The following is a 27,120-nucleotide window of genomic DNA, read 5'->3' on the forward strand; positions in this document are numbered from 1 at the left end:
AGTTTGATGTTATGTCCCGGAAATGTAGAAATTATTAATATTTATTTTTTATACAAAAAAAGTATCATGGTACGTAATAATTTAGTTTATTGTTCAAAACTTAAGTTTACGTTAAGTGTTTTAAACTATTATAGATTTTATTATTAGTCTATCAGTGAATCTAATTTCTGTTTCAAAGCGTTGATTCCCATTAAAATACATAGTGTTGTGGAATTCCTAGACAACTCTAGGTTGTTAATAAAATCTAGAATTTCATACATAATAAATACATAATAGTCTATAAATAGCCTAACTGTATATGACAAATAGTAACGCCCAAACTTAAAATCAGTAACATAATACGCATCACGCGTACTAAGTAAAGAGGAATTTATACGACGCGTGTACCTAAGTATGGCAGTGTGGCAAGAGACACATTATAAACAAGCCCAACTTAATATTAGACCACAACGGCACAGTTTATTCATGTCAGCAGGTGTAGAAAGACAGCCTAGAACCACAAGTTACCGCCATATTACATGTAACTAGCTTTAACCCGCGGTTTTGCTCTCTCTCATTTGAAGAATTAAGGGCAGACTTACAAAAAAAAAAAAATGCATTGCTTTTTATCACGTATACCAACTTTTAGATTTTTACCTTATATTACAAAATACTAGTACTTAAATTCACCCCCTCTATATTATTATAATAAAGGAAGTTAGAAAGAGACAATAAGCAGCCCATATCACTCTCCATCTCTTTTACTTAAAAAAAACATACGTTAAAACAAATTCCAACCCGCTTTTAAGGGAAGAGATGGGTTAGAAAGAGACAAAAAATAACCTATGTCACTTACCATCTTCTCAACTATCTCCACTTAAAACAATCATCATCATCATCAGCCTGTGTTCGTCCACTGCTGGACATAGGCCTCTCCAATGGTTCCTTAAAAGAATAACGTTAAATTTATCGCAGCGTTTTCCTGATCCGAAGCTGCGGACTTCCTAGCGGCTTTACTGGGGCTCCGGCTCGAAAAGCAGGAGAAGGAACGGGGTGGTTTTTAGTCAGTAAGAGTCTGACACTCCCTCTCGCCTCGCCCAAGGCGGGAGAAGTCATTGGATGATATTACCCCCAAAAAAAAAAATTGCTGCGTTTTGTCATGAACGACGGACAAACAGACAGACGCACAGACTTTCACGTTTATAATAAAGTAAGTATGGATACGATAATATTCAGACACATTACACTCAAGTTTACGACTTCAACTGAGGTAGCTTACGTTTATGAATCTTTAAACATCTTTTAAAATCCATACCATGGCGTTATGTGTTCAAACGTTGCGTGTTTCAGTATTTTGTACGGTGGTCTTAGTAAACGCTTGTGGTTGAGTTTTAAGTACTTTTTGTAGCTTAATGATATTAAATCGACTAAAACATGTGTTTGTCTCCCAAAGGAGTAGGCAGAGACAATGGAACGCAATGGAATCTTACATATCTTTTTCATCAGTAATTTCAGACTAACTATATAATTTATATATTTTCAATATCACATAGATTTCCTTGCAACGTTTTATTTCACCATATAAGTAATAATGATATCGCTAAAATAGAATATTTCCAACAAATAAATGTAATATAATTAAATTAATTATCAGGAATTAATAAATTAAATAAAAAATAGAATAATTTATAAAGCCTTGGAGCAAAATAATAATTTAAAGCAACGATTAATAAAGTCGGTTTAATCCGTTTCGAATTCGAAATTCCGAATTTGAATTTGAAACAATAAATAGTAGGAACACATAATAGGAGCGTTATTTATTGTCGTGTATTTAATTGCCGGTTCTATTTCCAATGTAATTTATACCTCCATTAATAAATTAGCCGTACATACAGAAGGCGGTTAGAATTTTACGTGGCCAATCAAAAATAAACTGACCATTATTCGTTTTGCTTACAAATAAAGTCTAAAACTGCATGCGCGGCGATGACGTATGATAAATAAGAGCGCAGGAGTTAGTATAGAACATGTTTCCTGTTGTCTGATCCCATTCACGTTCGGGATCGGTAAATGAATGGATGTCACGAAATTAGCAACGTATCTTGTGCCAGCTCATATCTCACAGGAGACAGCGACGGTTGTTCGCAGCGATCACGACAATTATACGGTATTACCTGATAATATATTGTAGGTGAACTATGCAACTATCGCACACTCAATCATTGTGAGACGTCACGTCAAACGATATAAATCGTGCCACGTTTGCATAAATTACACAAATATACACACACAGCAATGAATAGAGCTTTTCGCTTTACCAGAAATGTATTTTGTGAAGGCTTTGATGTAAGGAAAGTCTCATTTTCATATACGATACCTACTTTTGTGCAATTAGCTAAGTAAGTTTCATAAATTATAATATAATAATTTTCATTTTATTTTTAATTTAATCTATATTATAACAAAATAAAAAATATGGCACATTCATTTTATAGCCACCACAAAAAATAATTTATTCAAAATACAAATTCTATTCCAATTTCGAATACGGCAACAGTTTCCCTTTCGAAAAGCAGAAAGCAGTTGGAACATCTGAGTCGGTACTGATATTGTTGAGAAGGCATTCCTGGGTAAATATGTAGCTACAGCCAGTTATTGTGGTGTACATCCCGTCGCTGCGAGATTAGTTCAGAATGTCATGACGAACTAACTTCGGGCAAACATTAATTGTGTAATTTTAGATTATTATTTCATTTAAATAAGCTGTGGGAGTTGTTTTGGATAGTGGTTGTAGAAACACGTACACTACCCATTGTGGTATTATGTGATGATATGGATAACAATATTACATGTTGTATTAAAAAAATTAAAAGGGTGGTGTCAGAGTGCAATTTTGAGAGCAAACAAATGACGAACTACATGATAAATACTATATTATTTAATCATTTATTAATTAAAATATAAGGTAATTTGTATATTTCTCTCACTGTACTGACGCACTCTACGTATTTGTGAACTACTATATGCAGAGAATTTACTCAAATTGAATTAACTGGCCCGGGTTACAAAACTATTGTAATCTTAAAACACTACCTCCCATTAAAGCCGTAGCAGATCATTTTAGAACACCTTATATAGAAATGGAAATAAAAATAAAATTTGCCTAATACAAGTAACTGGGCACAGCAAAGTGGCGAACAATTGGGGAGGCCTAACTGTCCAGCAGTGGACTGCTATAGGCTGCTGATGATGATGATTTAACTGGGAAAGCGACCATTTTATGCTAGTGTTATAAGTCAAACCAACATCTTGTTACACGATTAACATGCTTATAAGTCAAGCCTCATCAATATAAAAAATTAAAGCTCAAAACCTAACCATAAAATTACTAAGAGACACATTTAATAAGGCAAACCGAACACAAAATTCACCACAACCGAAGGTAACAAGAACTTACGAATTACTTCGACGTTTGTTCCCAACGGCACCAAGATTAGTTGACAATGTCACATGAACGGAGCTGCACCAAGTTCATCTTGTGGAACTTGGGTAAAATTGAAACAGTACAACATCTGCACTTGCGCTAGTTATTGGGAATAAATTACTGAACTAGCGTCTTTGACCCATATGTTCGATAGTTCGCTTCATATTGCTTTATTGGGAAGTAATAATGGACGATGTTTTGTGTCTTTGTGTTTAGTTTTTCGGTTTTGTGTGGGGAAAAGTGTAGATTTAAGTTTTGTGTTTTAGCATTTGATTGTGTCGTTGATCAAGTGAGAATAAGAATTGAAATTGGTGGAGTAAAGTATACAAAGTACATTATTATATTATTGAAGTTTATTAGGTTCTTCGAGTCTTGAAAAGTTCACGAAGTCTTGAATTAAGGTCGTTAAATGGTTATGGACTCACCTCCTAATTAATTTTTAAATAACGTCAACTTTTCCCACTCCAGGTAGAGGTGCACATTACAGCACGTAATGCTGCTATACAATGTACAGTGTACACCCCGTTTTCACAATTTGTGTTATAAGTCCCATGTAACAGGGGGCGAGCCTATTGCCATATTCTGGGCACAATACCCGACTCCATGCTCCTATTGAGAAATTTTCGAAATACCAAAAAAAAGCCTAGTAATACTTTGCCCTCCTTTTATACAGGACATAACTAGAGTAAAGTGAATGGTTTACTATGAATTAACTATTTCGAAATAAATGACTTTATTTCCTTATCTTTAGCAAAGGCTAGTTAGTAAAAAGAAATGTTACCGTAATCTCAATAAAAGAAATGTAAAAACTTGTATAAAAGGGAACTTGTACTAAATAGTTAATTGGACTAATTGACATTGAGTTGTTACTTTCAAGGTTTAAATCAAAGTAACGTAGAAACGAACCAATCGTAGAAAAAACGTTTTTGATTTACTATTACGTAAGAATATGAAATATCATGAAGGTATTCTGTCTTCTGAGGGTAAGAAGAAGTACTTATTGCTTACAGGATAGGATCAATCATTTGATAGTTATGTTATTATTTCTATCTTCCCTATTAAGGTAGGTACAAATCAATCACAATTAGAAATTTCCTATAACTATAGAATATTTTAAACTAGAGAATTTAATAGTAAGTAGCCTGGCTAGGAAAAGACACCTCATGTGATCAGGAACCGTGTCTTCTAAAAACCAATGTGGCAGATTGGACAATCATAGACAGTATGTCAGCTAGACTAAAACATTTGATGTTTCGTAAATAAAAATGTTAAACAATTAAAATGTTCCTAAAGGTCAATTAACGTTTGGTTACCTATATTTAACTTAATTCTTAGATATCAGAACCTAGTTAATTTAATCGTTAATATTTAACGGCTTAGTGATATTGATTTGTTTCTTTCAAGGTTGCTCCGAAATAAATACACATGGCCTTTCTGCCTACCTAGGTAGCTAACGGTAGTAAGCTAGGTACTCAGTAAATTAGACTTGATTTCATCATCATCTCACTCATGTTGATCCATAGGCACTAGACTTTTTTTTAGGTTTTCGAGCCGGACCCCGGTAACCCGCTAGGCAGTTCGCAGCTCCGAGTTCTAGGTGCTAGACTACGGGCCTTTGACATAGACAACGGTCTGTCATGATTTATTTCTTAATCTAAAAAATCATGTTTATCCGAAAATTGCTTTCAGGAACTTTAATCTTGAATTCAATTCAGATATAATATAATTATTGTGACATTTTGTACTTTTGAGTTGCAACACTAACGCCCATTGCATCCGTATTGCGTAGATATTGGATGAACTAAATGGTATTGAGATTGACTCCGAATGTTATTTATTTAACAGCTATGATTAGGGTTGTATAGTTTTGATATTTGAAGATGTTTACTTAAGATCCTATATTTATGTCAGTCAAGACTATTTTCATAAGATTTTCAAAACTGCAACAGTATTTAAGTTTATTTTCATTTGTGTGTTAGGTATATGAAGAATATAAAGTTATATTTCATCATGGTCAACTTCTACTAAAACATTAAGAATTGTAGGTAAGTAGAGGAAAGGTCAGTTAGAAGTTAATTTTATTAGGGCGGATCACGGTTATACGTTGTTAGATTTATGATGGTTCGCGTGACACATCCAATTGGCTTACATAGTTAAATCGTATGTCAATAGTAATAGGTTCCACTGAAGAATCGATTACTGGAGACCATTTTTTATTTATGTCACGTCATGTCTTGTACAGACAAATAATGGTTTTTGGAATAGAGAGTTCAATTTTATAAAACAAACAAATTCGTTTCAAGTAGGTGCGAGTAGCTGTCCAAATATTTCACAATCAAAAGCAATTCAAGTTTTAAGGCAAAAAAAATATAGGTACTTAACCACCAAAAAAAATTAAGTGCACCTGCCACAAAAACAGCCAAGCAATACCGAAACGTAAAAAAAAAACAATATATTACGATCGTGTATATTATGGGCGAATCTGAATGTGTCAGTGCGTAATTTATCGGGGTACGTGTTTTTTGTGGAGGTTCTCTTGACCTCATAAAACACAGTGCTGTGCGGGGACGAAATCAGAGGGCACTCGACACAGCTCGGCCCGCGGCGTTCATCGAAAGTGGGAAAAACAAGCGATCGCCACTTCACTGAGACGCCCCCGATAGCTCTTCACACGTCGTAGTGATTTTTACAACGCTCACACTCGACTCTGTGGCGTTTTTCGTCCGTAATCACTTTGATGTACGCGCGTCCCTTCCGCGCCGCTCGGACTTCAAGTTTGAGGCGCACTTGAAATTGAAACTCTTATGTTTCTCTTTCATATTGAGATATTTTTGCTTCGATTCACACTTTCACTATTATCTTTTTTTTGGTATAAAATTTTGTCTTATTTTTTATCCGAGTGTTCTCTTTCTTACCTTGGAAATAAAGCTTTTCGTCTAGCTAGTTCCTTTTAAACAATTTTCATAGGAAGCTTGTCTTATATTTCTCATAACATTGCACAAACTCAAACCACGAAAAAGAAACGAAAACGCAACACGAAAAAGAAATCGCTCCACAACCATCGACATTCAAATCGCAACCGTTTGATTATTCAATATTTATGTGTCGATTGTCGAATCATCAGACGAATTCAGCGGACCGAGTGAGAGATCCTCAGGTCTGGACGTGTGGCTACGTGGTTGGCACCGTGCCAACCGCAATACACATTTAACTGGCTGATTTTATACGCAGGACACAATTTTAAAGTAGTCTATAAACGTTAAAAGTAACATTAAGTAACTGAAGAGCTTTGTTTTTCCTATTTTGCTTTTCAAATGATCGTCAATGTTTTGCTTTTTAGTGTTTAAATGCAAATACGGGATGTTGTTGTGGTTTAATTTGTCGGTTATTTGGTCTCATTCGTGCGAAGTATGCTTAGAAGTTAAGGGGGATTATTTTTGATTTTGTTTGTGCTGTATGCATTATGGACGTTTGTGTTAAACTAGCGCAGCGCGTAGAATGGCGATTTCTCATCGATGACTTTATTCTTTGCTGATTTTTACCAAACCAAAGAATGTCATGTGTGTTATTCATACTCTTTGACACGTGATGTTAAAGAATTTTGCTTTAAGTTGAGTTTCCAATTTCTAGTGGGTACATATTTTTATTTAAAGCAAATAGGACAATGTTATTTTTACTAACAAGTTAAGAAGATGATATGAATTACATTTACAGTTGATAAAACGAAAAATTGTCTTTAATATTTATGATTTTGTCTAACAATTTTCCTTGTAGACCACTTATGTTATTAGTAGTATAGGGATCAACCGTTTGACTTATATGGAGGACAAATTGTTTGTAATTTGTATTTATTTATACTTTCAAAGTTCGACGTAATTGTTCGTAAATCTACGACTAAAGGTCAATCTCCAAAGTTAACTGTAAGTACAGCTTCATTTAGCTATGCTTGTTGTTGTGACAATTTTGTATTTACTGTTGGTTCAATATTAGGATATTGAATAAATAAATAAATACATCAGTCTTGATACAATCCATCATTCTTTTCTTTAATTATGACTTAAAACCAAATGTATACATTTTTTATATTGGTGTTTTCTTGAAGGTTTTTTTAAATAAGGTTAATTTCATTACATCAAACCAATAAAAATCATTCAAGGTCTCCAATTTTAAAAACAGACCATTCGAGCCTAACCTTCGACGCACAACAGGCAGGCACAGAAAACAGAATGGTTTAATTGAAAAATGTACGACCGAAAAAAATATGTACCTATACAGTGTCAATTTAGTTGGAGCCAGTGACAAAACTATTACTGCACCACTTTATTTTGCTGACAGCAGTGAAAATTTGCGCCAGGCTAAGTGCCAAATTTATAACATTGGAATGTACTATGGAAGGTTTTTACACTAATTGGTTTCGTGGGGTAAGGATTGTTAAAGATAAAATATGCGATGCGGACTGTTTTCGTTTGCATATTGATTGATTGCGTCTTATTGTATCTGTTTTGTTGTTATGAGTGTGGGTGTTAAAAAAGTAAGGGCGTTTGATTGTAGTCTTCTAAATGTTGAAATTAATAGCTGTCGTGAAGAGTCTGGATATGGTCTTAGAGCATAAAGATTAGGGGTGACGAAAATAATGTTTTTAATAGCGTAGTAAGATACCGGAGTTGCGGACAACCTATGAGGTTTACTAGGGCTCCGGTTTAAAGCAAGAGTAGGAACGGGCTGGTTTTTAGTTAGTTAGATTCTTATATTCTCTGTCACCTCACCCGAGCGGGAGAAGGCATTTGATGATTTCTCCCGCTAAAAAATTTGTATGAAAAAAATTGTAAATTTTGTAACCACTAATCACCAAAAGCCAGTTAAATTACATACACCCTACAAAATCATACCAAGTTAATCATATTCGCACAGGTTTGATTTCAGACTCTACAAGTACGTACATCATAGACCCACTTCAGCCTACCCCTTCAGGGAGTATCAGGCGTGAAGTTACGCTGTTGATTGCGTCATTACTATCGACATCGAATGAGTTTGTCGTGTAGTCGATGACTTCAATGACGAATGATAAAAGCTTGTCAGCACAAATGTGGGTTGCTGATCAATCTTGATCAGTGACGCGAGGAGTATGCATTGCATTAAGGTTGAAAATGCTTTGTTATTGGGAAATTGGATTCTGTGTATTGTATTGAGTGTTGATTGATAGTAATCATTTTTAAAATAAATCCAATTATTTGTATTTGTTTTGAAGATGAAGTATGATTGTAAAATATCTTTGATTACGTTGCCATATTTATAGGAAATGATTATAGTTTGTCCAAAACTTGGTAAATATTTTGTAAAAATGTTTGCTAAAAACTTTTTTTAAAAAAGTCGGTTTAAAAGACACTGCTTTCAAATTTCTTTACGGCCTCCGTTTTTTTTAAGTCAGGTAATATCCCTTAAAGCCTTCTCAAGACTTCTCTAATTGCGCATAAATATATGTACAAACATACATAAGGTCAAACTGAGAACTTCTTGAATTAGTCAAAAAGAAAAAAATGTATGTCTGTTTAATCATAAAAACAAAGATTCCTACATAGTTAAAACTAAGGTTTAAACTGATTTCTCATCGCTAAACAAAATAAACACAGATAATGAAACATAACGAAAAAAAAAATATCAACAATACACGAACTAATACAAAAGCAACTAAAATGTCTGTTACCCAACATACAAGTCCAATAATTCTGATATATAGTCGTATCTTTATTTGTGGCCTTCGAACAGATCTTATTATTAGGAGCTATTTAACTTGAATTATTGCCCAGTAGTAAACACTATTTATTATTATTATTACTACTGGTCAAGTGCGAGAATGTAGGGTTATGTTTGTTTTTAAATGAACCGTTATTGTGTCCCATTTTTTTTTATTTCGTTTTGACAGATACGGAAAAAATGTTAAGAACAAGATTTGAAATTTGAAATTGGAAACAGTCGTAGTAGGATTAGTTTTGTGATTAGGAAATTTTGAACTAAATGATGTTCCAGTTTTAAATATTATGAATTGTTAGAAATGAAATTGTAGCAAAAGAAAATATCTTGTCATTTTCAAATTTCGAAGTATGGTTTGGAAATCTATATATTAATACGTGATGCAAAAACTTTCGGAACCTTTTTACAAAAACGTAGGAGCATAAAATTTGGTACACTTATAGATTATGTGTAGGAGAAGTGAAAAATGCTAATATTTTTCAAAAATAATGCTTATAAAGTACATTAAATCAATAAATAAAACATTACACACACTACCATGCATAGCATCGTATTTGACAAAATGTCAAAATTGACAGACATTGCGATGATATTCTCACGTCTCATATGAAAAGAGGTTTCTCATTGAAGGAGGTTTGGTTATTCATGATCCGCCGGAATATATTAATTTGAATTTCACAAAACTAATAGCAATTTGTTAAATAAAAATTATCCTTGAACGTATGGAAAGTGGTATTGTAAATTAAATCGTATATGGTCGAATTTCGACCACTAGGCGACCACTAGTTAGTTAGAACTACCTAACTATTACATTAATAGGTAAACGTTTTTTTCTTAAGTTGATAAACTTTTTAAAACCTGAACTTTTTGGTCTCGATTTAAAGTTTTGTCTTATATTATATACTCTACCTATTAAATATACCTTTTTAAAAATATTCGATAAAATTCAAATCAAATTAAATATTCTAACTAACAAAACACATATGCAACACATTACCACCATTACTACAGAAAACAAAGCACATAACTAACTTAAACACCCGTGCTTACCCCCTTCACGTAAAGATAAAACGTGCTATTATGATATAACTTTGAAAATGAGCTATTAGAGCTGTTTAACGCATAATTACGTAAGTAGTTAATCCTTTAACTTGTTTACATTATCGCATAAGTCGTGGTACGTGTAGCGGTGTATGATACAGCGATATGATAATATTGTACGGTTTGTCTATATATTTACCTATATATGTTGTACTAGCTGTTGCCCGCGGCTCCGCCTCTCGTGTTGGTCGCTTTTCGCATAACCATATATCGTATACTTAAAAGATAGTTTCAAAGTTATAACGTACCAGACAGAAAGACAGACAAATAAAAATTCCAAAAAATGGTTTTTTGGTTTCTGTAGTTACTCCCTGTCAGTTTTTTGGAAAAATATTTAATGTATAGACCTTAGATTTTTACTTATTATATGTATTGATTAGATACGTATTAGGTTATGGGGGAATTGTCTTTAAGCGGTATTTACATATGTAGTTACAAGACATTTCGATACGACCTACGAGTATAAGCCTTTAATAAAAGAGCGTATTCCTTTTTAAAAGGCTGGCAACGCCCTGCGGATGTCCATGGGCGACAACGGCTTACCATCAGCTGATCAGATCTGCTCGTTTTACCTCTATTTATACTACAAAAAGTTAACGAAATGTAGTTAGTAATTATGATAAAGGGGTTTCTAAAAGATAGTTTCTCTCCTTTAAAATTTTACTCAGTGTCTTTTCTATTGCCTACATTAATATTTTTGGCTGTAAACATTTCATTAGGTATTATTTATTTTTTAAATTTTCCGTAATTCATACCATATTTTATTATTAAAATACTTAGCTCCTGTTTCACCACCTTCATAATATAAGTGCCCGATAAACTTATGTGACAGATAATGCATACAAATTACGTTCTTAATTCTTTATCTGATACACAGCGATTATCCAGATACTGTGAAACAAATCCTAAGTTTAAAATTATGTCGAACATTATTTCAAATTAACACGAAAAACATACTCCAACATCACCAATAAACATTTGATTATTAGCGGAAATATAAAGATCATACGGTACCATTGTTAACGTTGAATTTAATATTGTTTTTATGTAATATGTCCGTTTATTTCGGTCGGACTCGACGGCTAGTTTCCAATTTTATGGTGGTTGCACATGTGGCCTGGGCCCCGTGCATATACCACGAATAATTTGGCAAACTTCCGTAAAAGGTAACAAAATAAACTATGCGAGAAATGAGATCTTCTAATAGTGTTATTTTTACCCTGATTTTGGCCTTGATTGTGACTTTGAGCGTTTTGTATCATGTAACTTCTTAAGGTATTTCTTTTTATCTGACATAAGGAAAACTGTTGTGTATTTATTGTTCATTTAAAGTGAGTAGCACCTGAAAGAATGGCCGGATTGATTCTTGATTTTGTTTTTGTTGAATTCGTCTCAGTCTCTTACAATCTTAAGTACCTACTGACTCTAAGGCTCTGGGTCAAACAGTAGGAATAAGAACAGGGTGGTTTTTATTCAGTAATGGTCTGACAGTCCCTCTCTCCTCGTCCAAGGCGGAAAGACATTGGATGTTTTGGCCCCCTAAAAAACAGATGCCTTATTTTTGTAGATGGTCTACAAAATAATATAGGTACCTATTACAACTACGGAAAATTCACAAAGAAAATTCGTTCATCCCTGTGCAAACTTTATTCTATTTTTAAAATAGAATAATTTTGTCCTCCGAATTGGATATCAGATAATAGACTCACTAATTCAATACTAACGCTTTCATTTCAAAAACTAGTAATTTCTATGTCAACAATAAGCCCAGAGACAGAACTTCGACGTCCAATTTTAATAAGAAATATAGCCTATTCTGGAACACCATAAAAGCGATCCGAATTTAAATCAAGCAAATTATCCTCTTCAGTCATTATAATTTGGCAAAATAAATTTATAAATTTCAGTTAGAAGGTTTTGATTCGTTTCACCACGAACCACGACAAGTTGTTCCCCACTTTCGGTGAATTCTGTACGAAAGTTAGTAGATTAAAACTGCCAATTAGGGAGCATTTGAATTCCAAGTTGTTTTAGAATTCTCGTAATTATTGTTGGATGAACAATTACCAGAGAGGACCAGAATGGATATTTGACGTTATTTTATTTTCATAACTAGCCTGTCTGTCATTGTTTTCGGATGATTTAGGGCTTTGTAAAATGAGTTATTTCAATTCTACGTAATTTGTTTAGCTTTCTCTCACATCCTGACGAAGTAATTTAATGGTATGATTTTTAAGACTGGACATATTTAGGCGGTTGGAATGACCTAAGTTTTATTCATTCACCAGGCGATAAATGGCATCATATGCTTGAGCGCCATATTTGGGAGTTTGTAACCAGAGCCTCTAGCCGAATGTCATTTAGTACTTGTCCAATTGTAGAGAAAAAACCAAATTTATTTGGAATTGAAGTAAATTTCAAAACTTCTCAGTATCCTATACATTGAGTTTTCTACTCTCTCAGTAGACAAGCGCTAAAGTAGCACTTGGCTAGAGGCTCAGATACATAAAACGGCTGAATAACTAAGGATACAATTACTACTAAAATAAAACATTGTTCTCTTGTGCAATAGTGCATTTATATTTTTGTGTCCTATGCCTAAATAACTGCATGTCCGTTTGTCCGTCCATTTTTGTTGCCATTCAATTGAACTTTATGTACACACGTTTATTTTTCATTGTAGCACGTTTGAATAAGCTTACGTGATTGTTTAGTTTACAAATAGACTAACTAGAAAAATACATAGCCAAATGTTTTATTATTTTAAGTTTAAAAAAAACAATGCAGTGTATAAACCATTGGGGTTTAAAAATAGAAAATATGAGTTTATTTGATTCTTTCTAATAGGGTAGATGATTAATTTTTATTTTAATGTCCGTTTTGTAGATTATTTTAAAATATTAGACACGGTATTTTAAATTTTATCACGGAAATAAATACCTACTTTCGAAGATATATTGATATGAAATATCGCGTGACGTCACTTCTAGGTACATTTTATACGTAGAAATTACGTACTTACTCCCATTCGTAAACTTTGATTCGTTTTATCTAACCGTTGACAAAATGACAAAATTACACAATAACAAAATAAAAAAATACGTGTATAATATTTCTTTATTATATCCTAATTACATCGTCACACACGAGAAAACACTAAAGTGAATCACTAATCATAAATAATAAGCAGAATATAAAACGTCAAACTAGCGCAATACTCATCAAAATTAAACTTTTAATATAATGTGTAATCCAGTAGCAAGGTGGTAGTTCAGGAAGTGTGGCAAGTTCCAATTTTATGGTGGTTGAGCAAGTGCTGCGTTGACTACACCCCGTCCCCCGTACCCCGTCCCCCGTACCACAGACAATATTAATAATTTTATTGCAAGCTAGACGTAATACGTCATTAAACTGTAAATGTTTTATAAGAAAGAAATAAAATGGCTGCCCGGTTTCGCGTTTCTGTGCGAATGGCGGTGTTATGTTGTAATAATATAGTGGGCGGTTTGTTCTTTTGTTTGTTTGCTTTTTGTTATAGCGCGGCTTTTAATGCCTCAATACTTTGGTTAGTTACTGGTGTACGTCTGAAAAATGTATAAAATCGTGTTGGTAGATTTCTACTGGTATTATCACGTTTAGAATATAGAATATTCGTTAATGATCAAAGCTTAATTCATTACTGAAACACGAAATACGGGAAGTAATTTTATTAATGTAACAATTATTTTATTCCCATTTAATACTGCATTCGAAATTCAAAACATTCCATTCTCACACTTCAATGTGAAAATGAATATTAAATATTTCAACCAGAATTCGAAATTTGATTATTTACATACAACATATTTTAATAATTCTATATTCTAAATTTAAATTATCAATTTCAACTAAACCAAACTAATCAATTATTTATTAGAAATTATTATTTTAATTTCAAATTTTATAAAAGAAAAAAAATACTTGAATTTCGAATGTAATATTATTTTGTAAAGAAGTATCTTTTATTACGTACCTATAAAGACTACATATTTTTTATATTTATTTTATTTTTCTAATAATAACACGCAACTCCTTTACACGAAACAAAAAAAAAACAACGCATCAAATCCCTGTCTTGTAGGAGCGGTCGAATAATTCAGGTGCCTCTACTTGTGTTCAGATGAAAATGCTACTCGCCAGCCAAATGCTAATTTTATGGTGGTTGAACAACTGTGCCGAATCCAGTCGCCCTGTCCTTCGCAGTATTGCCTAGTAGGCGTCATCTAAATAAAATATAAATCCGGAGGGTACACAACAAGGGTTGCGAATAGTTTACCCCGCCACTCCGGTACCTCATCATTGTGTTTTAATTAATTAATTCTTCGTTTTTGTTCTGAGTTCTCATTTCAAAATTTTGTTGGCTGTCGAAAAATGTTTTGTGTTTATTTTTTTTTGAGACTGGTTATAATTTTCTAGGGCCTACGAAAAGTTGGTATAAAATGGAATGATAGATAATTTTAAATATTTTTTTCTTTTATTTGTAGTTTTATGTAGTTTGAAAATGATTTTTAATTTTGTGACAATTATTACTTAATGCAGTGTTGGTATTGTATGTGTGTGTGTGTATGTGTTAATTCGATTGTATGAAGGCTGTATTACTAAGATATAATATTTATATCTAACAAAAGTATATATTTCACTAGAAATAGGTATAGATGGTAACTACAGAATAGTTACCCGGAAAAACAAAGATAAGTGCTATTTGAAGTAAGCAAGGTACAAAATTACCCGATCTAATTGAACTTTCAGATTGTCGTGGTCAAAAAAACCGTAACCATTACCCAACGGGGTCATTCTTCACGAATCTAAAAACGTACCCTCGCACAATGTTGTAGGTGATTAATGGTGGAGTCAGCATGCAATCGTTACTTTTCATTACTGTTCCGAAGTGCAGAACCGAAGGCCCGGGTAGCGGTCAGATTAGAAAAGTTCCGTGCGAAACAACTCTAAAATCGACTTTAAAAACATAGACCAACATTTGGTTTTAGAAGCGCCCCCTGTTATCGAATTGAAGGCAAGTTTAAATTGGAATGTATCCCGCAATAAGCCTCTCGTGATTGGCCTGTTTGTTCTTAATTAGTATTAATCGGAAGTTCACAGGTTTACAGTAACTCGGTCCGTTTACAAATGATGCCGAACGTTATTATCTGTAAGCACATAGTGCGCGGGATATCTAGATTACTCACGCGTGTTTGCTGTCCCAAACTTGGTTATGAACACAATCTACACAAAGTAAATATTGGGAGATAGGAAGGTACACGATTAAATTACTTTGAACATCCTTTACAATATTTTAGTATGTTAATTATTTCGTGGATATTAGTTAGGGTGCATCTACGAACACCGAAAGTGATTAAACCCGGTAACGTGTCGGTTGCTGACCGGATATTATGTAAAATACACCTAAAAACACGGACTTGGGAAATCAGCATATTCATTTTAGAGGGTGGGCCTACCCGCCCTATCCATTAGTGAGTCATACAGTCAGTCGCAAACAAATCTCGCCGCGGATGCTCCTTGCATGTATTTAAGGCAGCCGAGACGGTATAACAAGCCAATATAAATAGAGAAACATTATACTAAATACTCGCGCTCCTTGTCGAACCAAATCTCTCGTGATACGATAAACAGACGAACATTTCTGTGGAGCGTGCACTCTCAAACATTTGCTTGACGATTCCTCCAGTCATTTGAAGGGAATGACTCTTATCGTTTTACTTTTATGGACTGCGAATCGAAAAGGCTTCAACGTTACAAAACGAGACCCTTCTATTGTGTAGAAGTGTTGAGTGAATGTGCCATGAAAGTTCTTTGTCGTAGTACCAATACGTACTTCGAAAAAATACCCGTCGAGGCCTCGGTCCAAAAATAAAACCGAATTTTGTAATAATACCTACCTGTGTTTTTGTTTGGAGAGCAGTGTTTTAGAAGCCGGACTTCCTTTGTTATTGTACGGATTTTGCTTAAGACCTTTCTTTAAGTGCACTTAACGCTAAGGCATTCAATGTACAATTTAGAGAACCGCATTGGAAAACAACCCATTTTCTGAGAATACGTCCCTCTATACCTACAAATGTAAATATATCCTAAATAAATCCTTTAATACGCCATATGTTTGAGAATTCATAAAATATTCACCATGTTTAAATACGATTTTCTTTTCTTTTCAGAGAGTCTTCGAGACTACTTTAGCAAATTCGGCGAAATCACAGAAGTTATGGTTATGAAAGATCCCACGACGAGGCGGTCGAGGTATGTTCTGATACATTCACTTTACTAACTTTCGTTATCGGCATTCGCCAGGAATACTAACTTCAACTTGTTTACATGTACTTCGCGTATTCTCAAGTAGAGATCAATTGACAGATTGCTTTGAAAACCTCAGTAATACTTTGGAAAATTCTCTGCACACTGCTCTCTGATAGAGCATATATTTTTGAATCAGAATAGTGGAGAATATCGGTAACGATCCCTTCAATTTTAATAGAACGTAAAGCTAATTGGAAAATTTTGAAATATTGTTACAATATCAGAGGCATTGGAATGCTTTGTTGCATAGTTGGGAGCGGTGGTCGGCTGGCCACGACGGCGTGAACTGACCAACTCGACTCGTACTAAAAGTTATCGGTTTGCAAATAAGTTTCATTCTATAGAGAGGCACATTCGTTTCGAAATTTGCGGTTACCTTTGAATTGTAAGCAGTTAAATGTTGGACTTCAAATTTAGGAACTTAACAATAGAACTCGAATTATTCCAACTGAATTAAGCGTTTGGACGAGTTGAATGAGGATTTCGGTATACACTTTACAGGTTGCTAAACTAAGTTCTGTTAATAGCCGTACTGCTTTGGGCATAGCTCGAATATTTCTCTGCGTACTCCTCTGACCCTTGTTTACCTTAAAGTTTTTAAGCGTTCATTACGTGTAATATTGATGCGGAGCTCCTAAATAAACTGAAATGCGTTATTAGTTGCGAAGCGAGGTAGTTAAAGTCCTTGAAAAGTCTGAACAGCAGCTTTTACAGTTACTATCTCGGCGAATAACAATCAAGCCACTACGTACACAAACTGAGTGGCTTAGCAACTTTGAGACAAGAAATAAGTTGTCAAAGTGTCGAGCTAAAGTTGCTCCGTTAGCAGCGCCTCCTGTTAGGTAAATCATCGGTTTCACAACTCAATATTGCCCCGCGTCCCTCCGCCCTGAAATAATATACCAAGAGCCGATATTGGAGCGCCTCAGCTGGGAATCTGAATGCAGCCTGCCAGCCATTACGTGCTCCGCCTCTCAGCCAAATGTAACGTAAACGTCTTTTGTTTATGTTTATTGTTGGCGAGTATTGCTTCGTCCCAACGCCCTATTAATTAAACCTATTTTAGTTTAACCGTGCGACAACAAGCTTGTACCTCAAATTCAACATAGACGGTGTTACAAACTTACCTAACTACTTATATAGTTAGATATAGAACACGTGTGGCTCAACAGAAAACCTTGTGGTATTTTTTTTGGTTTTAAATCTTTCCCGATTGCGTTTCGCGTAGGGAAGCACAAAACTTTTTAGGTCGACACCTTATCGTAACCGTAAATCAAGCGGACATCGGCAATGGCCGCGATGTACCGTCCTGGTGTCTTGAAAGTGATAACAGTTTAGAAGTTGTTGCCGTAAACAAGAATATTAGGAGGCCGGGCCTTGCATAGTTGGGTAGATATTTACAGTCAGCAATAAAGTTGGACAACTTAATGGTAAAAAGATACAAGAGCAGTAAATAAGGGAGTTTGTTCAACAAGATATGATAGAAAAAAGGTTATCTTCCTCAAAGGTCGGTAGTCCATCAGCGTTTGCTTACGTTTCAATCTGTGTAAACTGTGTACCTCGGCTGTAACTCGTCAAAGTTGTAGAAGTGTCCGCATACACCAACTTCGCCCTTAATTCTTCGTATCAAAGGCAGTGTAGTTTGTCTACCGCAGTCTTGCCCAACTACAGCTTATGCAAGCAAAGTAAATCAATATCGAAAGTCAATGAATCAAGAGTAATATATACGGGTACATAATAAATGTGCTCTACCTGAAGGCAATATCTAAAAAATTTGCCTGCTCGATATTGCTTACAAGGGAGTTTCCTTTCTCCCCGAAATTTAATGCGTCGTTCGCATTTTTATAAAAAGAAGTTGGTAAGTGAAATAATTTGCGGTCGGTGCTTTATTTTCTTTTATTTATTTTAATGGTAGGTCTCCTTTCATTGTTTTTTCTTTAAGGCTTAGGGAAATGAGGGTTTCTGTGAAGAAAAAAAATGTGTTAACTTTGTGTGCCTATCGTTATAAATGTCGGAATTTATACCGAGGTGTGAAACAAATTGGTTTAGTTATGATTGTAAAAAAAGAAAATTAATTACGGTATTAGACTTCTCTCCGTGAGGAGGAAAACCGGATTTATATCGGATTTCTCTTAAATGGATGAAGGTTTTGAGATGAAATGTGACATTCTGAGAGGTTTTAACGATATCAGAGGGCATTTTGTGTTTTTTTGACAATTTTTCTGAGTAAATGCGATTAGTAGCAATTTAGAATAACCTATTTTTCAAGCACAACGTACGAATTCGCATGTATGCATGTGTTTAATATAAGAGTTGTTGTAAAACTGCTCATAAATTTCCACGAAAAGCATAAAATTTTTAATAAATCAAATTAAAATTAGTTTAAAAGTATCGTGTTGATAAAACCCGGAAAGTTTATTGTTTGTAGGCGTTAAGTATTTAACCACAAACCATGGTTTTATTTAAGTCGTAAAAACGAAACCTTTTATCATAATTTTACGAGCAGGGCTCCTTAAAGCACCTATTTCGTGTTAAAGGTTAAATTAGATTTGATTTAGTAATCAACTAGCCTACAAGCCCAGCTTTGTATAAATGCACCATATTCATACGACTTAAGATTCATTTTTGAAAAAGATCTTTGTTTAATGACTTACGGAAGCTAGATGTTATATAGTATGTTTATATTGATGAATGTTGCCAGTAATTTGTTTTCTATTTAAGTGATTGTTTTGTTTATATCCAAGTCTACACTTGGGGGTCGATTGCTGTATGCTTTTAGTCGAGATTTCGAATTTTTAACTGGGTTGTTGTGTTCCTTTCAGTTTTTTACCCAATGTCTTTACATAATGTTAATAATTACGTGGAAATTTCATTTTAAATGTGGGAAACTAATGCATCTAAACAGAGCAGTTTGAAAAACAGACATCTCAATTACTTCATACCTACGTGGGTTCTTACAAAATTGTTCATTTAAAAAAGTATATTACATTTGACTATCCCAATATTAATTGCAGAATACAAATCGCACATAAAACATAGAAATAAATGGCGAGTATTCTGATATGTTCCCTCGTGAATAGCAGTTTATATCATCGCTCGGCTTACACCGGCTTTACCGTTCGCGTCTCCATTCACGCCAGCTTCATTCGTTTCGCTTTCCACTAAAAATCTAAAATCAATAAAGGATCACGGCATAAATGCAAAGATTACTGTTCGCTCCATTCGTAACATGAAAAATGTACGCGCTTTTACATGAGCCGTCCGAAATAAAACCGCGAATCACTATGAGACTGTAAGTAGCACCATAAAAGAAGGATCCTTGCTTGAAATCGCTTCGGCAAACACCTACAGAGGAATAGAGCGGTGTTAAATGAGAGGGATTGCGAGTCCTCCCCCTCCGTCGCCCTCGCCTCTACTTAAGACGACTTCGTATTAGTAGCTGCCTCGCAAATGGTTCAAATACTTTTTCATATTTTAACGAATCATTAAGCAGTAGTTAAAAGGATTTTCAACTGTTTTTATTAGTTTTCTCGCTTTGATAGCTAGGTAGTTTGAAAAGTTTCCTTGCCGGTATTGATTTCTGCAAGCTGCCCGTAGTTTGTTCGCAACTACATTTTTTTTATTATAATTGTACGCGGAATAAGTATTTTCTAATTAAATAACAACCTTAACTAAAAAAATTGAAGATTTTATTTACATTACAGTACTAGTTTGAGTTTCCAGATAAACTTGGATCAATTTCAAATCCAACTAACAATTTCTAGCACGTACATATCACAATTTTGTCTATTCACTTCAGCATTGATGAAACTTTTACAAAACACAATACGAATCCCACTCAAAATGCAGAACAGCCTCAAATACCAAATCCATTTATTGAAAGCAAAACAAATAAATCAACGTACTGCTAACTTCAAAATCCAATTTTTCCGATCAATCCAATATCCTATTATCGGTAGGTTCAATAGCATCAAATCTCTATGCCAGGATAGCGTATCTAATAACAATGCTGGAGCATCATCGCCGCATTATTCTAACCGATTGCCCAGCTCTATTGCACCATCCAACCTCACCCAATGTTGTACTTAGTTGTAAATTCATACTACTAATTGATATAATGAGAAGCAATCTATTAAGATGTGATTACGCTGTTAGTCCTCACTGAATTATATATTCTAGGAAATGGACGCTTCACTTGTGACTATATTAGTATCGATTACTCAGAATCTACTATTAAGATTGGATGTAATTGACTTGTCAATCAGAAAGGAATTTCATGTAAAATAATTACTTAAGATTTTCTCAGAATAAAACCGACTGTGGAAAATTGTGTTAAGCATTCATTGGAAGGCAAAAGGCTGCTTCATTGGCAAGTAAAATTGTTAGAATTCGTTCGTACAAAAACAACAGTTACTAAAATGTTCCTAGTAACGTTCATTAGTAGTTCGATAATCGGTCTGAAGTACCGCGGATGCATAATCAAGTAGTCGAGTCTGCCCGTAGGGGGTTAGGACGGGTCGGGGAGAGGGTTAGTCGTAAAACTATTACGGCAACGTTCTGTCGGCTTCATTAATCGGCCATCGTATGAAGCTATCAACCACGGCTATGATATGACGGAGGTCGACATATCGCACGGCTACCGCGTCTACGTGTTCGGGGGTTAATTCTAGATTGAGTTTGTTTTCAAAAGTGATTGGATTCTTATTAGCATATGGGGAGGCCAAAGTTTGTACATGAATGGACATAGGTATTTTACTGTTTGCTAGCCTAGGACGCTGGGTAAAATGATGAATCTGTTTTCGTATAACGAAATAATGTATTTGAACGTTTTGAATTACCGTTGATCTTGTTAGGCTAACAAGCAAGGTTGCTTTTCTCGGGGTTATGTTTTCTGGGTCAGAATTTTTCTGAAATATTAGTCGTACCTAATGTAGCCTGTGAAACCATAAACCAGTGTTCTTAGTTCCCTTATTAAATAATCACCACATTTTCCAAAATCGTCCTCGTGAGGTAAAAATAAATCGTTTCCAAAACAAGAGTGTCGCATCCCTAAAATACTCAATTAACGCAATCAGAGTGAGTCGGGGCTAGGAGTAAGTACAAATTGGAGGATCAGGTAACAGTGTGTCGACTGAGGTACAATTCGCGCAATCTTCGGGAGTGGTAAAGTCGTTGGACCGATCGCGGCCGACGGCGAACTAACAATTCTGTTCTGGTGCGTCACTGCGCTCGATCGAATTAAGTGCATCGTGTACTGCGCTTGTTACGTATTCCATTTTTTGATTTTCTCATTTTTTATATTGTTTTCTTTTTCTAGAATTGTTATAAATGAGACTAGCGAGGCTTTGCTGATCATGATAAACAATGGTTTTGGTACCTATCAGGTCCTGATTTACCCTTTCAGGAAATGAAAATAATAATCTATGTTTTTGTTTATTTTTCTAATATACTCAACACTTTACTCCATTTCTTTGCAAAGATGGATTGAATGGGTAAAATTGATGGATGCAATTCAATACATGCAAATGATAATTATGGAGCCTGTTGGGCACAGCAGGGAACTGATGCAAAGAGAGAACGAAATGTAATGAATGAAGTCGGTATGTACTAGTATTATGGTAGAAGTAGTTTAGAAAGATGATAATATGTCGTTTATGATTGATTCTGTTGCAGACTATTTTTTTCGCAAAATTTTTGCGCTCGTTCCGTTTCTGTTTTATTAAGCTAAGCCGGAATATTCTAATAAGCATAACGCGTTTCATCTACAGAGGCTTAGTACGAGTTTGTTTAACGTTTAACGAGAACGCATTCAGCGCTCTGATTGGATGGTTCTTTCGTGCCGGCCAATCAGGATGTGCTCTCATTTCGTTTTCGTTCAATGTAAAACAAACTGGTATTAAGGGTACCGATATCAATCTTTTCTTGTGTGTTCGTCGGAGAAGGTAGGTATAAGTAGCTAATGTCTTTCAAGTGGTCTCTTTGTAGCCATATTCCAAGTATTTGGCAAACATCAATCTAATTATTAGTCATTTACATAATATAGGCAATCATAAGACAAAATAAAAAAAAACGAAATTTTCGCAATCTAACTACAAATACAAATCCGAATAAAAATCCAACCAAATTAAATTGTAGCTAGAATGTACCTAGTATGCGAGGCGGCTAACGGTCGCGTCGGCCCGGCTCGGGCTGAACCAGATTGGGTCGGGCTAACAAGACCACCCAGGTACTGTTGCATTCACTAGATGCACCCCACCACTCACTCCTATTGCCTATTTGGTTAAATTTACCAGGATCCCAGGAACGTAAGTGGGTATAACGATTTTGCTTAACGATTTCTCTTAGTGCTGGTCAAATGTTGCTTGGATGATGTTACATTAGTTTTTTTCAATAACGTGGAACGAATAGAGCTGAATCTTTTAGGTCTCTACTTTTCCCACATAGACATGAATTCCTAGTATACCGTTGACGGAACTGCATTTCACTACATTATGCCAATGTTTGGCAATAATCTGGTTCTACGCTCTAAATTAATGGTTGTAAAATATTTCTTACGACGCCTGTATTTACATTTTGGAGAATAATTTCCGTGATTTTATGCTGAACTCAATATCGTATCGCTTAGATAAATTAGCTTTTCATCCATCGATATGTGATATATTTACATGTCAATGCCAGTAGTACCTCATACTTAGTTATTGGCAAAGATAACACGAAAATAGATGAACATATTCACAAACATATTTTAATTAAAATTGTTAACGCACCCTAAAACATAACACTTCTAAAATACACTACAAGAAATTGTAATATGAATTTTGTTCATTATTTTGTACCAAATGAAATGCAAAACATTCTATTATTTTCTTGGGCTCCTAGTATTAAGGTATGAAGCCAGTGTTTTGTTAACAATTCAATTCTTAATAGAACGACGAAATTCTCTTTTATTAAATACTTCAATATTAATGAAACCCTCTACAGATTTTAATAGAACATTTAGATAATAAAATGAGTATTCTGTTTTATTATCCTGAAAGGTATGTCGAAGAAGTTAACATTTAGAATATGAAATCATAAAATTAAATCAAACGTAATGAGTTTTAAGTCGTCGGAATTGCCTTCTGGCATTAGCACCTTCATTTCGTCGTTTAGTTTCAGTATTTTTGTACAAAACTATTCTTTAATATTAAAGAAACAAGTGATATTTTTAACTAAAACTATTCAATACTAAAGAAATTTGATATTGCTCTCTAAAACTTAAAAAAGAGTCCGATTGGATACAGTCGCCAATACAATTAGTTATACAATCTGTCAGATCCCTCAGTAAAATGGGAGAACCGTCTCTATTGCCGAGTGCTAGTGTCTATAATTGACTGGTGTTGTTGTGTAGTGGATTTCAGTACCGATTGATATTTTTATGCGAACATGCCGTTAGCAGCGTGCCAAGGATTAAGCATTGCAGTGTCCGACACGAACAAATAGACATCATTACATATAAGCATTGATTGATTTCCTCGTCAATATCTTCGTACGGCCATTGGATTATACTGTGTCGTTGTAATAGAAGCTAATAAGTCATTCTGTTGATTGGTTTGCGGAGTAAATAGAATTTTCATTTGTCATCTCGGTTTTTGTTGGTACTGAGGATCCTTCTGGATACTTCCTTGTTTTAGATGACCAGTAGGGCTGTGAGTCCGAATTGTGGAATAGATACTTTAACTAAGTATTAAATCTTGCTAGGTTGACTTGATATTCATTAGTTATTGGGCTGATAGTGAGGTACCTAAAAATCCCACACTCCCTAGTCTTTTATCCCCAAAAAGCTAGATGTCTTTTGAAGGTTCCTCCCGACATCAAAAACGAACTGCTGCTGCTCTCTAGAATTCTTAATAGGAGTTGTTTTAAGCACCGCGCGAGTAACGAAATCTGTATAAGATAATTTAAGAAGAGTGAAGATTGCCTCCGTTTGGTTTTGTAATTCTTACAACACAAAATAAATATATCAGGAACAAGACACAATTTACCTCTTATTTTAAAGTGGCGACAATACGACTGGTACCTATCAATAAAATTTATATTACTAATTTTCATTTTTCAAAACTAAAACTTTATAAATGTATTCCATCATACTTTAGACGTACATTTTTAAAACCAGCTTAACTACTATAGATTAACAGAAGCAAAATTTTAGAAAGTACAACTCGGGACTTCTTAAAAGCATTTCAAATATTAACATTAGGTTCAGATAATAGGATTAGAAGCTATCACGAAACGAGTTCAGATACAGTTGTTGTCTTTTTCGGAGATAAAGTCGAAATGTTATTATATAAGTACCTTTTGTTGTGAACTAGCGGCCATCTTTAAATGATTAGGTTTTGGATATATCACTAAATATTACTTTTTGCTTTGCTTTCTACTAAATTCGTTGTGACTTTTCCTATCTTAAGGGATTTTTCGGATTGAAACATTTTTTATTTGGTTACGACAATGCAAGGTAATAACCTTTAGTTTGTTGTGAAAAATTATCCAATAACTTCTCTCTCGCCTTGAGCGAGGTGAGAGGGAGTTTCAGACTCTTACTGACTAAAAACCACCCCATTCCTACTACTGCTCTTCGAGCCGGAGCCTCGGTAAGCCCGCTAGTCCACAGTTCCGGATCAGGCATCAGCCCTACTGGGCCCCATCTAAGGACTAGAAATCTTGCATTGTCTTCAATCTTACTATATTTGATTTATACGTTGATGAACTAATAGTTATTTTGTTGCATATGACACTAAAGTAAATCTAACTCAATTGAAAAAAAAGCACAGACACTGTTCTGTATACTTTCCCTAAAATATAAAAAATATTTTTAACTTTACTAAATCTGTCTACCTACCCATCATGTGCCAAAAATATCTTAAGCGAGGTCTATTTAAAAGAGAATCCCGCCTTAAATTAACACCAAACAGTTATTAATATAATCGATGCTCTAGAGAGGCTACACTCAGCACTTAATAATAACATTTAGAACCTATTTTAAACGTGGATAATCCCTTAATTTCGCCAAACTCAGTACTTTACTAATAAGTCGATAATGTAATCTAAGTACAAACACTATTAATCCTGATAGATCGAATCAAATACTAACATTACTAGTATGATAAACATGTTTGAAATTCTATTCGAAGCTAGAATTTGGAAATTACATAGAATTGGTAGCTTCAAATAGTTATCGAAGTATTGATTCCATTGAAGGCTTTTGATTTATCTGCCTTGTTGGTCGAGTGCACTTGACGAGCCTGCCCGACCAGGCCCGACCTGAATAGAACAGTTGCCTCTATAAGTTTTTAAACTGACATGGTCACTAACAATGTCATTAGAATTTGAATCGGGATATTTACCATGTTAACAAATTTTTGTGAGTTCCCCATATTATTTCATTAGTATTGCAAGCGCAACACGGATGAACTGTTCACCCGTGATCGTGGCAGTGTTACTGAGAATTCTTTCGATTTAAATTTCATGATAATAGCAGGCTCATTTCACATGGTATTCATAAAATATCGGTGGAAAATTGGTTTGCTAATTACGTAACCTACACTTCTATCTACTCCTTACAAGCGTGATAGTATAAATGATTCTATTAACTAGATTCAATATTTGAAGTACGCTGTTATTTCAATTGATAATGTACATGGGAAGCATGCCAATAGAACTTAATTTTCAGCGGTCCGCACAAATAAAAGTCCAAGAGTTAGGTCTCATATTTTCTAACTCATGTATTATTTATGTCAGAAGATAAGCAATCTTACCATTGGAAGTCTAGACGTAGTGTGAATGAGATGAATTAATGAAATATATATCGACTCTGTACAAGTGAGCGTTTATTGGTACGAAGGTGAGTTTCGATAGTAGGAGGCTAGTACTATCGTTTTGCGATTGCACTCAATTAGTTTTGTTTTGGTTATGTTGTTATTAGTTGAGAATAATATTTTTAACAGTAAATATGTAAATGAAGACAAACTAAATTCCTCTTAAATTGGTTAAAGAAATTGAAGTAAAAACATATTTTTATGGTATAAGTTTGTAAACAAGCAGACGGATCACCTGATAGTAAGCAATCGCCGCCGCTCATGGAAACGCCAGAGGCATTACAAGTGTGTTGCCGGCCATTTGGGGGTTAGCAATATGAGGGTTTTAACGCAGATTGCCATATGTAAACTGAAAACAAGGGAATTCACTTAAATAAATGATATTTCATGTTAGTAGCAAAGTTGTAGATAATTCTTCAGATCACCTCAATATTTAAGTTGAGAATTTTATCTCGGACGGAGATGACGGTACGCACTGCTCCAGCAGAGTAAACAATATACGAAACAAGATTAATTTTCTTGAAGATTCCCTTTCGCAGATATCCCGACTGGAATATACGATTACGTGTCATAAGTTTTATGCCCCGAAAGTTTCAAAGTAAA

At 34.5% G+C, this 27,120-nt stretch overlaps 1 protein-coding gene across 11 annotated transcripts in view; it reads left to right on the top strand.

The window, feature by feature from the left end:
• Window positions 1-27,120, top strand: part of LOC118267251 (RNA-binding protein Musashi homolog Rbp6) — a 504,750-nt gene that overhangs the window by 183,659 nt on the left and 293,971 nt on the right. For all 11 annotated transcript variants that reach the window (XM_035581149.2, XM_035581150.2, XM_035581142.2 and 8 more), the window contains exon 3: window positions 16,525-16,606. In XM_035581149.2, the coding sequence (XP_035437042.1) occupies window positions 16,525-16,606 (82 nt within the window). The remainder of the gene's footprint in view (window positions 1-16,524; window positions 16,607-27,120) is intronic.

The sequence above is a fragment of the Spodoptera frugiperda genome, chromosome 23 (genome assembly GCF_023101765.2).
Source record: "Spodoptera frugiperda isolate SF20-4 chromosome 23, AGI-APGP_CSIRO_Sfru_2.0, whole genome shotgun sequence".
NCBI classification, from domain to species: Eukaryota; Metazoa; Arthropoda; class Insecta; order Lepidoptera; family Noctuidae; genus Spodoptera; species Spodoptera frugiperda.